Raw genomic sequence first — 18351 nt, 5'->3', positions numbered from 1 at the left:
GCAAGTAAAGCTAAATTAAATAGTCATAGTAATGCAAACATGTCTTACATTGTGTTGGGGAACCATGTAAAATCCTTGCAAAGGCATCATTGGGCTTGTTATTACAAAACTTTCTTGTGTCCCCATTTCATCGACTTTATGAGGAGACGATGGAATAGGTACACAATCAATATCATCATAACTTATAGAACTCTACAACATTAAATAAGTGAAGGAGTGAATATAAAATACTTGATCGAATATAAACAAATGAAATCTAATTAATAAACATATCATACTTGTCTAGTTGTCTTTGCCGTGATATCTTTGGATCCTTCTCTTCAACTTGTTTCCTTTTCTTTTTCTTTTTAAGACTTTCCACCACTTGTTCCAACCTTGAAACTCTTCTTTTAATTGGAGGACGACCTTTTCTTCTAGTAACTAATGGACTTAAAACCTTATTTGCACCACTTGACATATTTTGCTTGTCAACTTCATTATCTTGTGGTAAACATGATGCTTGTGTGGTGCTATTAATTACTTCATCATTCATGATCGATGATTTTAGCTCTTTTATGCTGTCCATCACACGCTTATATTTTTCATCTTCACTTGCGGCAAGAATAGCAACCTCACGAAATGCATTACACATTTGTTCACATCTTTGAGTTTCTTTACAAGACAAATTATAACTACTTCTAATACAAGTATATCCACATTTCAAATCTTTTCTCCATCGAGACAAAATGTATCTAGAAGGGATTTCACTCACCTTTCTTAAAATGCGCACCAAAAGAGCACCAAAAGAGCATGTCTACATAAAATTCCCCTGAATTCAAACAAGAGGCAATTGCATTTGACTTCACACTCAACTTCATTAAAAGAAACCATGAACTTAACATCTCTTCTTTTGTCTCCAACTTTTACATCTTCTACAACTTCATATACAAAACTTGGATTTTCATCTCTTATTAGAGAATAATAGCAATAAAAATTTTCCCTTTAACTCATCTTGGAACTCTCTAAATTTTTCATTTGTATAAAATCTTTGAAATTGTTTTTCCATCTCATAATTACTAAGACATTCATACATAGAGTTAAAAGAATGAAAATATGCTTCTTTCTCCTTCTCTACTTTACTTTCCAATGCCTTTTCATATTGTTCAACAAACACCTTCAAAGTTGTCTTAGAGTTGACATATCCATCAAAAAAAGCATTCATGCTTTCACTTCGTTGAGTAGTATGACATGCCCGCCCAAAATGTATGTTTCACATATGTAGGAACCCAACGTTGTCTTTCTTTGTATAACCCCTCTAATCAATCATTCTCATTGAGATCATAGATGTCAATCAATAGTGACCATCCATTTTCAAACTCATTTTCATTTAAAGAATCATAAACAACACTTTGCAAGGTTTCCTTTATTTCTTCATATTTAGAATATCCCCTCAACTTTTCAGGAAGCTTTTTCATGATATGCCATAAACACCACATATGCTTTGTATTTGGAAATACAATCGCAATAGCATTTTGCATGGCCTTACATTGATCTGTAATAATGGCTTTCAGATGGCGTCCTGACATGCAATTTAACCAAGATTGAAATAACCATACAAATAAGTTAGTGTCCTCTGTGCTCAACAACCCGCAACCAAACAATACAAATTGTCCATGGTGGTTTACTCCCACAAAAGGAGCAAAAGGCATGTCATACTTATTTGTGAGATTAGTTGTATCAGAGGTAATCACATCAGCAAAAGATTCATATGCAACCTTACTCCTCCCATCAGCCCAAAACAAATTTCATAACCGAGAATCTTCACCAACGTAACATCCATCACATAAAAGAAGTTTGGATCGCTCTGTTGCATTTTAGCAAAATATTTACAAACGGTTTCTGCATCCCTTACACCAAGCCTTTTCATTCTCAATTCATCAATATAATTGCGACAATCCATTTCATTAAACGTGACATTCTCTTAACCTCCTGCATCTACAATAAGAGAACGAAAGTTCTTGTTTGGAGCAATACCTGATTGATCATTTATATCAAGTCTCCTTTTCACTTGCTCATTTAGCTTCCTATGACATCTCAAATGACGTGCTTTCCCCGGACTCAAATCATGATCATGACTAAGCTCAACGGTTGTTATCTTAAAACTCTCATCTTCACACCTTTTGAATCTTATTTTAGCTTGACTTCTCGTTTGTGTCGAGAGCTTTGACGATAACAAATTTTTACTTGTTGATTCTTTTCTATGTGCTTTAGCACATGCAAAAGTGAAATGCTTTAAATTTCCATCATCTCCGCGTGTTGAGCTTTTCGTTACTACACCAAATCCCATTTTCTTTGCATAATTTGTATAAAATGTAAAAACTTCTTCCATGGATTGAAATACCATTTCAACCTTGGGTTCATTTAACTTTTCTTCATCATCCATATCTAAAAATACAACCAATAATAATAGGTAATGTTACAACAAAACTCATTTATTAAGAACAAATAGCATCTGATTTGTGGATAATAAATACATAATGCTAATTGCAGTGTTTTGTATTCTTTCTCAGTAAATATAAAATTTTATAATTTAAAATATAAATGAAATAGCATATATTGTAAACATACCTAGTACTGAAGCATTATTTAATCTTCTTTGATATTAATGGCTCTCAGGCACTATTTGATGTTAATGGCGTTCGTCTGATCTCCCAAGCTTTGTTGAAAAAATGAAATGGAGAAAAGCAGTAAACAGTGAAATGGGTGTGTTTGGGCGCCAAATATATCTTCTCCGGAAAGAAACTAAAAGACTTTATTTTTTAACTAAAAGACTTTATTTTTTTAAAAAAAAATTAAAAAAAAGAAGAAGAAGAAAAGTTGATGTGACAGCGCCAGCTAAGGGAGTTTATATTTGGGAGTAAAAAAATTTGCATCTTGTAGAATTTTCCTATGTAGAATAATTTTTTTAAAAAAATATTTGTAAACATAGCTTGAAATTTCAAATTTGCCAATGACTACCTCGCATTTTTTCTTTATCTCTAAATTTAGAGATGAAAAAGAAGAACCTTCTTCATTTTCTAGACTTTGGAGATGAAGAGAAGAAAGTAGTCATGGTTGTCTTAAATAATTTTATTTTATTTATTTTTTAATTTGTAATTTTCTCCATTTCTAGGTAGAGACAAAGAAGGGACTCCTTTGTTTGCAAATCTAGCGACAAAAGGAAAGGGAAAAATTATTTTTAAAAAAAATTATTTTATAAATTTAAAAAATGCAAGATTAGTAATTAAAATCACACAATGCCATATATACATATTTTAATTGGTTATTGAATGATAGTCTAATTGTATTTTTAAAAAAAGTTAAGTATCTATTTGAAGGTTTTATACTTTTATTTTATTTTTTTAATTAGAGAGTTCAATTCATATTCTGATAATATTTTGAATGTCTCTTTTGACTTTATCCCTATATTATAATGGTATGGATTATGGAAATTATAAAATTTAGTCAAAATTAGGTATTATAAAATTTGACGAAGACCTTCTTATCAAACGGTATAATTATTGTTCTCCCAAATAGGAGGTCACATGAAATCAATGCTACTTTCAAAAAAAATTGTAAAAATGTAGTCAAAATTAGGTTTGAATTTTTTTATTTTTATTTTTTTTAATGTCTGATTATAATAATATAAAAAATGTAGTCAAAATTAGGTTTGAAATTCTGTTTTTTTAATGGCCAATAATAATAATCATCTTATACTTTATCTGTCCTACTTATTATTCATTAGTCAAATAAATTCTTTCTTCATTATTTATTTCTTTAGTATATTTTTATTTATTTTTAAATTTAATTTTATTGTGTTTAATAATATTTTTAGTGTAATTTATAAATATATAAACTTTTATACTAATACTAAATTTAATATTATAAAAAAATTAGATTAAACATAACTTCAGCCTAACTTCATTAACATACCTCAAAGTTGTGGATTCACAACACTAACTTAGAAAAGAAAATAGATCCCTTCTTCGAATGAGAGTGTAACAAAAGGCAAAGAATGTATAATAAACTTTGAAATAACACATAAAAAAGTGGGATAGAGGAAGTACTCCGTATCTTATATCTTATATATCTTTATATATAAATAAATAAGACGTAATCGACTTAAGAAGGGCGAGGGATGGATGAGGGTTTACACCGTAGGAAGCTATAGCTGCCTCCGTTTTGCTTTGGCTTCACCAGTTGGCAGAAGAGTATTAAATTTCGCCAGAGCGCCTCCGCCGTCTTCCTCTTCTCACTACCCTACCTACGCCGCCGCAGTGCCGCCGTTAGATACTCTTCTCCGACGACGCCATTTCTCTCCATCGCCATCGACTTCTATCCCATCTGTGGTCTCTCAGCAGCAGCAAGAGATGGCGGGATTGGAGTGGCCGTCCAGCAAGGTCCGGGACACTTTCATCAAGTTCTTCGAAAGCAAGGCTCACACCTGCGTCAAGTCAAGCCCCGTTGTTCCTGTCAATGATCCTACCCTCCTCTTCGCTAATGCTGGTTCGATTTTCAACTCACTATTATATATATTCGTGTTTATTATTTGCAAATGTGTTGTTTATTGAGTTTTCCGTTTATCTCTCTCTCTGTGAGCTTGCAGCTGTGTCCAATTAACGGTGTGCTAATAGTGTATATTTCAGACTTCTTTGCACTAACATCCACTGTGGACAAAAAATATGCAATTTCTAAAATGTTGCATATTTCTAAAAACAAATTAATTTTAATTGCAGGTATGAATCAGTTTAAGCCCATCTTCTTAGGAACAGTTGATCCAAACACTGAATTGAGCAAACTGAAGCGTGCTTGTGACACCCAGAAGTGCATTAGAGCTGGTGGCAAGCACAATGATCTTGATGATGTTGGCAAGGACACTTATCACCACACTTTCTTTGAGATGCTTGGAAATTGGTCCTTTGGTGATTATTTTAAAACAGAGGCAATTCAGTGGGCCTGGGAACTTCTCACTGAGGCAAGTTAACTTCTCTTGGTGCTGTTGGTATAAGATATTAAGATCTGCAATTTCTTTTTCCCTTTTCTCCTTTCTTTGGTCTTTGGTGTTCTGCTATGATTTTATTTATTACAATGATAAAAAAGAAAGTTGCATTTCATATTGTTTCTTTTGTTTTGTGATTGATCTAGACAGGTATATAAGCTACCTGCTATTCGGATTTATGCTACTTATTTTGGGGGTGATGAGAAAAATGGCCTTCCACCTGATAATGAAGCTAGAGATATTTGGCTCAAGTTCCTTCCACCTGAACGTGTTTTGCCCTTTGGTAGTAAAGTATGTGTTTTTTTCTCATTTTTAGATATTTTAGATCTTGTGTAATAACAGTGACATTTGTTTCTTTTCCTATTTAGTCACACAGTTTTTACCAATATTTTCCTTTTCAATATGGTGGCTGATGATTATCAATAATTTGAATGTGCATGCAAGCATGCTATTCTCCGTATTGGATCTTAGCTTTAGAAATTTATGAAGGCTGTGAAGTTCCTTCTCCATCTGTTAGAGAAGGAAATTTTTTAATATTTGGAGGATAAAACATAGTGGACATAATTAACATGTTTTGGTTTCATTTATAAACTATGAATTTGAAGGAATTTACTCTCCCAGAGTGAAGAGTGTATTTACTTAGAGAAGGAAAAAGTGTTCTGAAAAGCTTGTGTTGAAAAATATTGCTCCATATTTACAGGGACAAGTTTTATGTCCTCCTTGAAGGCATTTTGCACATTGAACTAAATAAAATCTTAGTATTCTTTTCTCCTTGTTCCACTTTGGGTAGGACAATTTCTGGGAGATGGGAGACACTGGACCTTGCGGACCCTGCACTGAAGTTCATTTTGATAGAATTGGGAATCGTGATGCTGGATCAATGGTTAATAATGATGATCCTACTGTCATTGAGATATGGAACCTTGTGTTTATTCAGGTACTAATTCCTCAAAGTTGCATGACTTGTGCTTTTGATAATTGCTAAGTTCTTTTTAACACATTTGTCTACAGTTCAACAGAGAAAGTGACGGTTCACTGAAACCTCTCCCTGCTAAACATGTTGATACTGGACTGGGTTTTGAAAGACTAACTTCAATACTCCAGAACAAGATGAGCAATTATGATACAGATGTTTTTCTGCCGATATTTGATGCTATACAAAAGGTAAATAAAGAATGCTTTTTTTTTTTTGGTTGAAAAATGAAATACTCTGTATTAATTAATAAAATTGCATCCTTGAAACTAGGATGAATAATGCATATTCTTTCATTAAAGCTCTAATGAGGTTCTCATATTTACACCAAAACTATCTTAAACATTTTTACTTTGCACCATGTGATTTAAAGCATTAACATTTAAGATACAAATCTATGTAGAGTCTGATTTCAGATTATATTATAGTCTTATACTGTAGTGTGTTTTCCACAACTATTCAGCATAAATTACATCTGACCAGAAGGTAAATTATTCTTGGTAGAAGTAGATCAATTTATGTCTACTTTGATGTGATATTCATGGCTTGAAATGTAGAACAATCAAAAACTTTATTCGTTGGTGATCTTTGTTAGTGTTAACAAACTTGTTCCTTTATGTAATCCTTTTCAATATTTGCAAGTTCTCCTATATCACTTGTCCTCTCTCTTGACCAATAAGTTTTTTCTATACCAAAAAAGCAGAGGATTCATAAAGGATGTCGGGCTTTGGATGTCGGGCTTTATTTTGGTTATTTTGTAATCTTTTATATATTCTCTCCAGAAGACGATTACTTGTCCTCTTTCTATTTCTCCATTACATCTCATTGATGACTTTTTTCATATCCAAATCAAGCTATAAACTGAATTGAAAAAAAAATTGTTAGCTAGAAGTGAAAAAACTCAGAAGGATGGGTAAGTTTGTTTGCAATGACTCTTGAAGTCTGCTCTCTCTATGATTTCATTTGGAATTCACTTATTACAAGGTTGTTACTGTTGAATCTAAAACCCTAATCTGCCATATGCGGTGCCATGTTGAACAGGAACTCTGATCTGTCTCTGTCATAGTCAATCTGGTCATGATACCATGTGATCTTTGTTTGGAATAAGCACTGTGCATATGATCTATATGTTCCAACTTGGGGGGAAGTGTTGCATGTAAAACCCTTATCCTAGTAGTGATAACTCAAGACACGTACATCTTTATGTCATAAATAGGGCATTGCACATACATGTACGCCTTTATGTTGAATATGAAACCCTAATCTATCACATGCGCCGCCGCCATGGTTGAACATGAATTCTGATCAGTTTGTGTTGTCATCAATCTAGTCATGATACCGTCTGATAATTTTTTGGGATAAGCATTGTGCATATGTTTCAACTTGAGGGGAAGCATTGCATGTAAAACCCTAATCCTAGTAGTGATAGCTCAAGAAAACCTACAACTCTATGCTAGAAATAGGGCATTGCGCATACCTTTTCAATAATTGAATTTGCAAATACCCTTTCTTTCAACAGTTACTAATTTTTAAATTATTCTTCTAATGTTTTGTAGATAACTGGGGCTCGACCATACACAGGGAAACTTGGTTCTGATGATGTTGATCAAATTGACATGGCTTATAGGGTTGTTGCAGATCACATTCGAACTCTTTCCTTTGCTATTGCTGATGGTTCTTGTCCAGGTAGAATGCAGTCTGTTGTGTTCATCCATTTGATATTCATCGTTAGATGGGTGTGTGTGTTAATTAAACTTCAAACTTTAACGTTTTGTGGATCTGTTGTCAGCTAACACCAGAGAATTCTTTTCCTTAAAGAGAGAAATTGCCTAGTTTCTTTTACATGTTTGCTGTGATGTATAGGCCATATAGTTAAGACTTTTTGGCATGATTCTGTTAGATTTTTTTTTTTTCTCCAGGTGGTTTCTGGTACATGCTTTTTTAAAAAGATTTCCCATATGTACATACTCTTCTTAATTTTATTTCTTGTTGGGGTGCCACATGGTAATGGAAATTAAGAATGCTCATTCCCTGTCTTTCCCCTCCTTTTCCCCCCAGCATCTGTTTTCTACTCGTTAGGATTGGTATTTAACTATTTAAGAGTGCTGTTTGGTCTCTGATGTGTGCATGTGCTGGTTTTGGTTTCAACTGTCTCTGCCTTTTTATTTCTGATAGTTTGTGGTTGCGAGGTTGATTTTCTACTATTATGTTGCTTTCAAAATTCAATCCATCTACATACAGTTTTTTTGTCTAAGGGTCAACATAGCAATGCCATTTTCTAAGCCATTACTACTTTGATACACATATCAGTGCCACGGAAGAGAAGCTATTGTCATTATTTGATCTTATTCTCTAGTGCAGGGTTCCAAAAATTATGCTTAATCGGCGTCTAAATGCTAGGGGCCAGCCGACTGCCTAGATTTTCACCATAATCGGTGTTCTAGGCGGCTGGCCGCCTAGGCCGCAGCAGACTAGGTGGCTAATTAGTTTTTTTTTTTTTTTTTTTTTTTTTTTTTTTTTTTTTTCAAGGGTTATTTCACTAAAAAAAAAAAAAAAAAATCGAAATCAGCTACTCTAATATTGATACTTTGTGAGTTGTGACTTTGTGGAATTGTGTTTTGATTCTTTAAATCTTTATACAATTTACAATTCTAGATGTTTTTTAGGTTAATATTTAATATTTTAGTATTAACTAAAGTATTAAATAGTTTATAATTATCAAGTCATAAATTTTTTTTTTTAAAAATTTAAAAATTTTTAAAAAAAATGGTGCCTAGGCGCTAGGCGTTCACCGGTTGCCCGAGGAACGCCTAGCTATATTTGCAACCTTGCTCTAGTGGGTTTCAGTTTAATACTTGCCTTGCAGGTAATGAGGGTCGTGAGTATGTCCTACGGCGCATTCTTCGTCGAGCAGTGCGTTACGGTACTGAAGTCCTTAAAGCGCAACCGGGTTTTTTCAGCAGGTAGGAATGACACGCTTAGATCTCTTGGATTGCATACTGAGCTACACTTTCTTCGTACTACTGTTTTACTTTCATTTCCCTGACCATTGATACAAACCCTTTGTAACTTCTAGTTTCCTATTTTATATATGGTGTGTACTCCTGTCTAATCAATACTGTTCTGAACACAGGCTGGTAAAGGTGGTAACTGAAGTGATGGGGGATGTTTTCCCAGAGCTAAAACAACGTGAAGCTCACATAATGGATATAATTGCTGATGAAGAAGCCAGCTTTGGCAGAACATTGCTTCATGTGAGCTACTTGTCTTCAAAAGTTTAAAAGAAATAAAAATATAAAATAGATTGAAGTATTATGCTAGTGAATTATATTATTGTGCTCATATCATACACATTGCTTCATGTGAGCTACTTTTCTTCAAAAGATTAAAGGAAATAAAAATATAAAATAGATTGGAGTATTATGCTAGTGAATTATATTATTGTGCTCATATCATACAAATTGAATGTTGTTGTGTACTTCTGTAACAATAGCTTTATAGTGTTCCCCATTTTCATGCATTCATTGGAGGTGTCTTTATGTAGCATTCATATGGCCAAATTTTGGTTTAGATTTAATTTTTCGGAGTTTAGCAACAGATTTCACTGAACTCAAAATGATGCTTAATATTAGTCTATCCTCGGATATTGGGTAGTCTCTGCTTTTGTGTATCAGACCATGGTATCAATATTAAGGCAATCCTATCATTTTTTTAAAATTTATTATTATTATTATTATTATTATTATTTTTTTTTTTTTTTTTTTTTTTTTGGGTGAACACAGTAGGGTCAGGGATACTTGTCATAACTTGTATGAGTATACTTTTGTCTTGGGTGAATACAAACAGGGAATATCTTGTGTAACATTGCACTATAGTTGAGGAGATACTGAATCATTTATTATTGTATTAAACCTGCTGAATTCTTATTTCAATGAAGATGACTGCATTGAATTTGACTTTTAATTGTTGCTGCCACCAAATTCATGACCATCAAAAATCAGAAGAGGGGAAAAATAGAGTGGGATTATTTACTTAGCTAGTACTAGCTAGCTTGCAGTGTTTCTTTCTACATTTGCAAGTTTGTAATGCTTTATTTGTTTTAGGGAATTGAGAAATTTAAGAAGGCTGCTCAAGAGGTTCAAGGGAAGCTATTTAGTGGGCAGGCAAGTATTTTATTTTAATTGAATGTCTAATGTTTACTCTTATATTTGAAATCTAATTATTTCTAGGCTTATTTTTCTAGTAAATGTAGAATAAGTTACTATACTTGCTTCTTATTCATCCTACTATGATCCAATGTTTGGTGCAGGATGCATTTGTATTGTGGGATACATACGGTTTCCCCTTAGATCTGACTCAGGTGCCTAGTCAATGGTTTAGTTTATCTTTTTAGCTACTAGTTTGTACAAAAAGGTGAGTGACTCTCCTTTTATGGTTTTCTAATTTCAGTTGATGGCAGAAGAAAGAGGCTTAATAGTTGATATTGAAGGCTTTAATGCTTCTATGAATGTTGCCAGGGAAAGATCAAGAAGTGCTCAGAATAAGGTTTTGTTGGATACTTGGATTCTTGGATTTGTTTTTGAAGATTAAAATCTTTGATGATATGTTTTTCCTTTTTGTTTATTATTATTATTATTATTATTATTATTTAAATTTTTGGTGCTGAAATTATTTAATAGACTAGTGGTGGTGCTATTGTCATGGATGCTGATGCTACTGCAGCACTGCACAAGAAAGGGATTGCAACAACAAATGATATTTTTAAGTTCACTTGGTTTCAGGTATGCACTTATGTTGTATATGATTTTGATTTTCTTCATTGTTTTTGACTGCCTGCTATCTTTTGCTTGTAACAATATGATTTGGGTAGACAGGAATTTTGGAGAACGTAAACGGGATTTTCCATAGCATTGTTATGGTTTACCTATTCTTTTTTAGTTTATGTCAAATTGTCACCATGTTTCTTTCTTGTCTCTTAAATTTATGGTCTCAGGATCATGAGAGTGAGATAAAAGCTATTTACACAGGAAGTGAATTCTTGGAACGTGCTTGTACTGGTGATGATGTTGCAATAATTCTTGGAAGTACAAGTTTTTACGCTGAGCAAGGTGGTCAGGTAAAAACTTTGTAGGATATTCAGCAAATACTATGTTGATGCTAAATGGAATTTTTACTTTTGTTCAAAAACAAAAATATCTGAACAAAACTGGAAAAAAATGACTGGCCATTTCTGGAAATACATATTTTTATACCTGAGAATTTTCTTGTGTATGTAGATATATGATACTGGATCACTTGAAAGCTCTGCTGGCTCATTTCAAGTTCACAATGTTCAGATATTTGGTGGGTTTATTCTTCATATAGGTTCATTTAGTGGAGAGAATCAGAAATTCTCTATTGGTGATAAAGTAATTTGTAAGGTGACATTTCTTACAGCCTTAACCTTTTCCTATCTCTAATAATCACTCCTTCCTATTTATTTTAACATCATCTTGTTGATTGGATTAATGGAGCAGGTTGATTATGACAGACGTTCACTCATTGCACCAAACCATACTTGTACACACATGTTAAATTTTGCTTTGAGGGTATTGACTCCTAATAGATTTAATGAGATCTTACTATTCTATAACTATCTGGTGCACAGTAAAGACATATAATTAATGCAGGAAATACTTGGAGATCATGTTGACCAAAAAGGTTCCATTGTTCTTCCTGAAAAATTAAGATTTGATTTTTCACATGGTAAGTTGATTTTCATAGTTACAACAACACCCTGAAAAAAGAGCAGATTAATACTTTCCTGTTTGAACAGGGAAGCCTGTGAAACCTGAAGAGCTCCAGAAAATTGAATACATTGTCAATGAGCAGATTAAAGCTGAAATGGATGTGTCTTCCCAGGAGGCAACCTTGTCTGATGCAAAGCGTGTAAAAGGTCTTCGTGCTGTTTTTGGTGAAGTAAGCTTTCAATATTCAATAATGTAGTAATTGTTCCTCTTATGTAATGATTGGTAGACAATGCCCTTTAGAAGTCCTCTTGAGTAGTGATTCATGCCCTTTTCTGTTTATCTGGTTGGTAAACAGGTGTATCCAGATCCAGTTAGGATTGTTTCAATTGGTAAGAAAGTGGGTGATCTACTTGCTGACCCAGAAAATGAAGAATGGTTGTCAATATCTGCTGAGCTTTGTGGTGGTATATTTCTTTTATAAATGACTTGTGGCACCCATCCCCATTCTGGAGCATTAGATTTCTAGCAATGTAAACTTTATGGATTTGCAGGGACTCATATTTCAAATACACGTGAGGCCAAGGCATTTGCTCTTGTTTCTGAGGAGGGAATTGCAAAAGGTATTCGCAGAATTACTGCTGTCACAACAAACCGTGCTTTTGAGGCCATTGAACTGGCATCCTTCCTTGAGAAGAAAATAAAAGAAGCAGCTAGTGTTGAAGATAGCTTACTGGAAGAGGTTAGTGTTTAATTTCCTCATTTCCACGGGGTTTAGGAGCTGTATTTAATAGCACCAGAAGTGAGAGGTTTGAGTGGTAGCTGTGATTTCTAATCATATTCATGTGTGTTTTACAATAAGTTTCATTAAGATCCAGGGATGAATTACTCAATCTAGTCATGATACCATGTGAACTATAGAAAAGGAATAATTGGAAATAGCAACAGCGATGTTTCCTGATAATATATATATATATATATATATATATATATATATATATATACATGTATACAACTGAGGTATGTATGTATGTACACACACACTCAGGTTGTTCTGATCTCTTTCCACTGTCATCTTTATTTTCTTCAGCAACTGATAAGTTTAAAAGTAGCAGTAGTAATTCATTTGTGATATAGTTATTGTGGCAGTTGGTGAAAATTATTGATGTTTGTGACTTGTCTGAGCTTCATGTTTATTTGTGACATACACATTCTAATTATGACGGCCAGCCATATCCCTAAGTTCTCATTTTGAGTTTTGTAGCCTATTGTTCAATAAAATATATAAAATCCAGTTTAAGGTCTCTTCCCAATAGCCTTCTCTGCTGCAAACTTAAACATTGCATGCACACTTGACCCTTGATTTTAGTTTGCCAAACTAGCCAGCTACTTCTACTATTTCTTTCATGATGAAATTATGCCTAGATACTGAGTTATGGATCCGGCCACTTCCCCTTCTTTGTTTTCAGAAAGTGACTACATTAAATGCTTCAGTGGAGAGGGCACAAATTCCTGCTGCCAAGAAAGATGAGCTCAAGCGTGAACTCTCAAAGCTTCAGGTGTGTTTGGTTTCTTATTTGTTTTGGTACATTTTTCTTGTTGTGTTAAGAATTCAAGTAAATCATTGGAAGAAAAAAGAGCAAAGGCTAAAATAAGATATTATGGTTTTATGTTGTTAGACCCGAGTTATACAAGCCAAAAAGAGGATTGCTGCTGAGAATTCACTTAACGCTGTTAAAGCTGCCTCAGAAATGGCAGAAGCAGCTGTTTCAGGTGGAAAAGCGTACTGTATCTTGCGTCTAGGTATTGGTCTGGATACAGCTGCAGTTCGTGATGCAGTTGTTAAAGTCATGGAGCAGAAGGTTGTTATATACTTGTAGTTCATTAAACACTGAGCTATAGCATTATGTGTTGCATCTTTAACCTATTCTTGCTGCTTTGATTGTGGGAACAGGGGATTGCAGTTCTGATTTTCAGCACAGATGAAGCAGCAAACAAGGTTTTGGTCTGTGCTGGGGTACCTGAGAAAGGTGATGTGTGCAAACAATTAAGTGTAAAAGAGTGGCTGAATGCTGCACTGAAGCCCTTAGGTGGTAAAGGTGGAGGAGGAAAAGGTGGCCTTGCTCAAGGACAGGTTAGCGTTTTACCAGTGTTTCTTCTTCTAGTCTATTATAGTGCTGTTTCATTTAATTTTTGTTTTTAAAAAATACACTTGCTACCTTGGTAAGATATGCTAAATTGAAAATTTGGATGACTAGTACCCTTCCTCACCCCAGTGCTGGGTATTAGGATGAACACAGGTACCCTTCGGGGGGGGGGGGGGGGGGGGGGGGCGTTCTCCCACTGGAGAGAGAGCTTTAGTAACTATTATAGATCTTTAATAGGGGAAATGGCTTTTTCAGGCAGTGCACACTCACAGGAGTGCATTACCATTGTCGGTGGCCTTGCTGGCAGTCCCATGGTTTGTATGCGGCCTCACTTTGGAGTGTAGGCTGTGTAGCTATCTGAACTGCCTCTTTTGTAATGTGTTGCCTCAAACCCCGTAAAAAATGTTGAGAAGAAAATATAAAAAAATGTTGTATCCATGCGGGCATGCATGCGTAATTCCTATTTGCTTTAGAGTAGTTTGTTTGGTGACACTAGATAGAAGCAAACTTTCAATCACATCTTTCATTGCCTTGTTAATTTTCATGTGACTTCTGTGCATACCAAACTTTTCCAGGCATCGGACCTGAAACATGTAGACGAGGCAATGGATTTGGCTGCATCTTTTGCTTCTATTAAATTGAGTTGAAGAAACGCCTCACCTTTCCAGTCAGTAAAAGGTGCAATATTTGACAAAGTTGTGAGCAATTCAAGTCGTCTTCATTCTCTTTAAAACAACACTACTATTTCATAACTTCCAATTCCTTCAGTGGTGGTTACATGATATGTGATAAACAAAATTCAAATGAATTGAGGATTTCATATTTATACACCTTTGATTGATTGATAGCCACATTTGTTTTAATTACTAGCACTCTAGACTGACTGACTGAGCTTACCTGTTCTGTTCAATTTTGGATTCAAAACCACAAAGCAATTGAGCCAAAAATTTAAATTTTTTTAGTTGGTATTGATTTAACCCTCAAAAATTGTACAACAACAAATCACTACAACTAAACAAATTACAGGATGATCAAGTATTTGAATAATTCCTTGATTAAATAAAAAACTAGCTGGTTTTTGGCTTTGGGCCGTCTGGTATAAATGATGAACAAACAAGTGGTACAAGTGTTGATGCTGCTTGTATCAAAAGACCAGATGGAAAGCCTGAGAAATCATTTCCTGATGTAACCTTGACATGCGATGCCAAGGCAACCCCAAGATACCCACTTACTACCATGGCAAGAGCTACAGCAGACATGAGAAACGCCATTACAGATCCTTCGCACCCCGGTGGGCAAAGCTGCGCCATTAAAACGCTGAACGGGAGAATCTTGAAAAAACATAGCATCTCCAAGAAGCCTGAGAAAATCACAACGTACAAAGACTCTGGAATTCCTAGCCTCCCATATACACCTTTCACAAACAGCATGTCCGATAACATTAGAACTGCCATTAACACCTGAATTCCAGCTATTAGCTTCCTTGGTGAGATTGACTTAAGGTGTTTGTCATAGATAATGCCCCACAAAAGCATCATTATCTGTCCAAACACTTTAGAAATACCCAGTACTGAGGTCTCAATCTTCAAGTGTTGTGTTTGGTAGTAGAACATGGTCCCTGTTAGAGCAGGAACTGCTGCAAACGACGCGGCAAACCAAGCTATGGAGTAAGAGATTTCTGGTTTCTTCAGCGCAACCACAAGTTCTGAGAGCTGTTTTTTGATCCCGTGATGATTAGACATACTTTTGGGGAGGTCTAGAGTGCTCTCCTTGATAAAAACAGTCACCAGGAACTGGAGAGAGAGCAGAACACCGAACAGACTGAACATATCTTGAGCGGAAATTCTATTGATGACAATACCAACTAAAAGGTTTCCAAGAATTCCACCAAGGGAAGCTGCCATCCAAACAAAAGACTGAAGCTCGCCTGATGAAGTGGATGAAGGACTGGGTTGTTTTCCTATCTCTGCAACAATGGCATCATTCGCAACCTCAACAATTGAAGCACCCAAGTTTCCAAGTAGCAGAAATGCGGTGATGGTAGAAAACGAGATAGTTGAGGAGAGAAGTGCAAGAACAAACCACGATAAAGCTTGCAAAAAAGCTGCATGGAAACATAAATCCTGTGAGTTAACTAACAATGGGCAAAAAAGTAGTAGTCAATTAGAACTTCAATAAGAGCTTGTATGTGAATGTGAGGCAATCAAATTATTATACTAAGGGTGTGTTTGGTTGACAGGTTTAGCTCTAAGGAATGGGTATCAAAGTGATTGGTATTATTTGGTTGATAGATTTCTAGAACACTACTATAGGTTTCAAATACCCCTTAATTGGAAAACCCATACCCAAATAAAATAAGGGCATTATCTCCTTTCATTCCCTTATTCCTTCTCATCCCCTTTAATTAGTGTTTTTAATTTTTTTCGTTCATATTGGTGTTTTGGATGTCTTTATATTAAAATCAATTGTTTTGATTTTGTGTTCTTGTATTTTTAAATCTTTATTCCCATTATAGGATCATATATAACCAAACAGCATTATTGATAATCATTCACATTCCATCCTAAGTATTTGATACACATTCCAATTCTGATTCCCATATGCAAACCACACACACCCTAATAATGCAAGATGCAATTCAATAGCCTCCAATCCTATTATAGCAGGTATTATATTACTCTGTAGTTCACAGTTAACTACTGAACTGCAAGATAGATCCCCAGTAACAGCTAGCTACACTATTTATCAAAAATTATGCATCTTGAAATTTAAAAACAGGATTATTCTGGAGTTGTTTTGTATAAAAATGTAAAATAAATACAGAAACCATAGGAAAGGTAGTGAATAACCAACCTCCAAAGGCAATGTAAGGTATGCGATGCTGGCCAGAGATGTAAATGGAATCGGAGAGGATGCCATAGAAGGGCTTGGCAACCATGGGAAGATTGGCGGAGCTCTGAAGGATCTGAAGGGTGGAGGGGTCCACACGGAGGCCATCCTTGAGGAAGAAATTGACACCCATCCATGGAAAACACCTGAACCCCTGCATCCAGAATCCTAACCCTAAAAGCACCTTCCTCATCGTCTCACTTCTAACCCTACTCCCATTTCCGCCATGGCTAGCATTACGCACATCACCATTATTGCTCCTACTCTGATCTCCGCCTCTCCTCCGCCTCTCCTTCCCTCCTCTCGTATTGCTAACCTCTGGGGACATCATCCCGCCGGTCTTCCGATCAAATCACGGCAGCTTTGAGATTACTCTCTCTATGAAATGCAATGCAATCCCGGATTGAAATGAGTCGCAGTGAAGCGGAGATCCCAAGAGGGCAAAGCGGTGCGGCATTAAAGCAGAAACAGGTTTCGGCAAAGCCTGTGGTGGGCCTCAAGAACGTGGGGCTTGCGATACCTGGGATCGGGCGTCCTCTGCAACGCTCTTCTTCCGACATGTCAGGATTACTTAAAAACGAGAAAATTCCTTAGAATATACCGCACTTTACCCTCTCATCAGCGTACACGTATGCTCGCAGTTTGGGGTAGTCAACTTCCGCTGTGACGGCTTTTGGTATTCTGCCTTTACCTTCTTGAAAAAAAAAAAAAAAAAATTGAATTTCCAACCCCGAGATCACTCACACTCAGTTCAGCCCAACAATAAATATTTAAAAGAAGATAAATTATAGTGACTTTATATATAAAAATCTGCCCATTTTAAATATAATACTTATATTATCGCTTTTGAAGTTCAAACTTTAGTCTTTTTGACTGGTCCTCCCTCCTACGACTATTATATTTTCCACAATCTAGCTTCCATAGTAAACACTAATGTAATGTTTTAAAAACTTGTCAAATCATCACACAAATAAATTAATACTTGGCTTGTCCACTATTATATTTCCACAATCTAGATTCCACACTAAACATTAATGTAATGTTTAAGTAAAAATTTGTGTCAAATAATCGCACGAATAAATTTATATATATATATATATATATATATATATATATATTCAATATTTATAATTAAATAAGTATTTGAAAATATATCAATACAAGATTATATATGTGAAGTTCATACATGATTGAGATCTTAAAGTATATCAATGCAAGATTATATATGAGAAGTTCATACATGACTGAAATCTTAGTGTAGGGAGCTATGGATTTTTCTTGTTGTATATATGACTGGGATTTCAGTTGTACTATGAACTCTTGATCTTGCAAGCGCCTGTTGATATTTTGCACCTGTTGTTGTAGAAGTATTGAATAAAATATTAATAGTTATTATATTTGTATAAGGTTCTTGAATAGTACATCTTGTTTTATTTTCATAACTTGTTTACTTAATAATAACAGTAGCTAGTCTGAAAACTGATGGTGTGTGTTTTCTTTTTAAAAAAAAAAAAATTATTGTATTGATACAAGATCAATGAATGAATCAACCGTACCAGTCCTTTAAGTGTTTTGCTCTGTGTTCATTTAGTTCAACCA

At 34.8% G+C, this 18351-nt stretch overlaps 3 protein-coding genes across 3 annotated transcripts; 1 reads left to right on the top strand and 2 right to left on the bottom strand.

Moving 5' to 3' along the window:
• Positions 1 to 1298: 1298 nt before the first annotated feature.
• On the bottom strand, positions 1299 to 2422 carry LOC109179060 (protein FAR1-RELATED SEQUENCE 4-like). Its single transcript, XM_019328630.1, has 2 exons — positions 1966 to 2422; positions 1299 to 1558 (listed from the first exon to the last, which is right to left on the bottom strand). The coding sequence occupies exons 1-2, from the start codon at positions 2420 to 2422 to the stop codon at positions 1299 to 1301; spliced, it is 717 nt and encodes a 238-aa protein (XP_019184175.1).
• Positions 2423 to 4140: 1718 nt separating this feature from the next.
• LOC109179102 (alanine--tRNA ligase-like) lies at positions 4141 to 14732 on the top strand. Its single transcript, XM_019328668.1, has 23 exons — positions 4141 to 4524; positions 4755 to 4993; positions 5168 to 5308; positions 5808 to 5954; positions 6029 to 6181; positions 7547 to 7676; positions 8857 to 8953; positions 9124 to 9244; positions 10094 to 10153; positions 10300 to 10350; positions 10440 to 10535; positions 10670 to 10771; positions 10984 to 11106; positions 11267 to 11410; positions 11507 to 11578; positions 11660 to 11735; positions 11806 to 11948; positions 12075 to 12183; positions 12271 to 12458; positions 13186 to 13275; positions 13396 to 13578; positions 13671 to 13850; positions 14439 to 14732. Exons 1-23 carry the CDS (start codon positions 4161 to 4163, stop codon positions 14508 to 14510), a joined length of 3081 nt encoding a protein of 1026 aa, XP_019184213.1. The 5' UTR covers positions 4141 to 4160; the 3' UTR covers positions 14511 to 14732.
• A 118-nt stretch (positions 14733 to 14850) lies between these two features.
• Positions 14851 to 17307, bottom strand: LOC109179103 (probable folate-biopterin transporter 7). Its single transcript, XM_019328669.1, has 2 exons — positions 16717 to 17307; positions 14851 to 15967 (listed from the first exon to the last, which is right to left on the bottom strand). Exons 1-2 carry the CDS (start codon positions 17081 to 17083, stop codon positions 14931 to 14933), a joined length of 1404 nt encoding a protein of 467 aa, XP_019184214.1. The 5' UTR covers positions 17084 to 17307; the 3' UTR covers positions 14851 to 14930.
• Between the last annotated feature and the right edge of the window lie 1044 nt (positions 17308 to 18351).

Source organism: Ipomoea nil, unplaced genomic scaffold, assembly GCF_001879475.1.
Source record: "Ipomoea nil cultivar Tokyo-kokei standard unplaced genomic scaffold, Asagao_1.1 scaffold0876, whole genome shotgun sequence".
Classification (NCBI taxonomy): Eukaryota; Viridiplantae; Streptophyta; class Magnoliopsida; order Solanales; family Convolvulaceae; genus Ipomoea; species Ipomoea nil.
The sequence above is the reverse complement of the archived record's forward strand: the minus strand, read 5'-3'. Positions and strand labels throughout refer to the sequence as shown.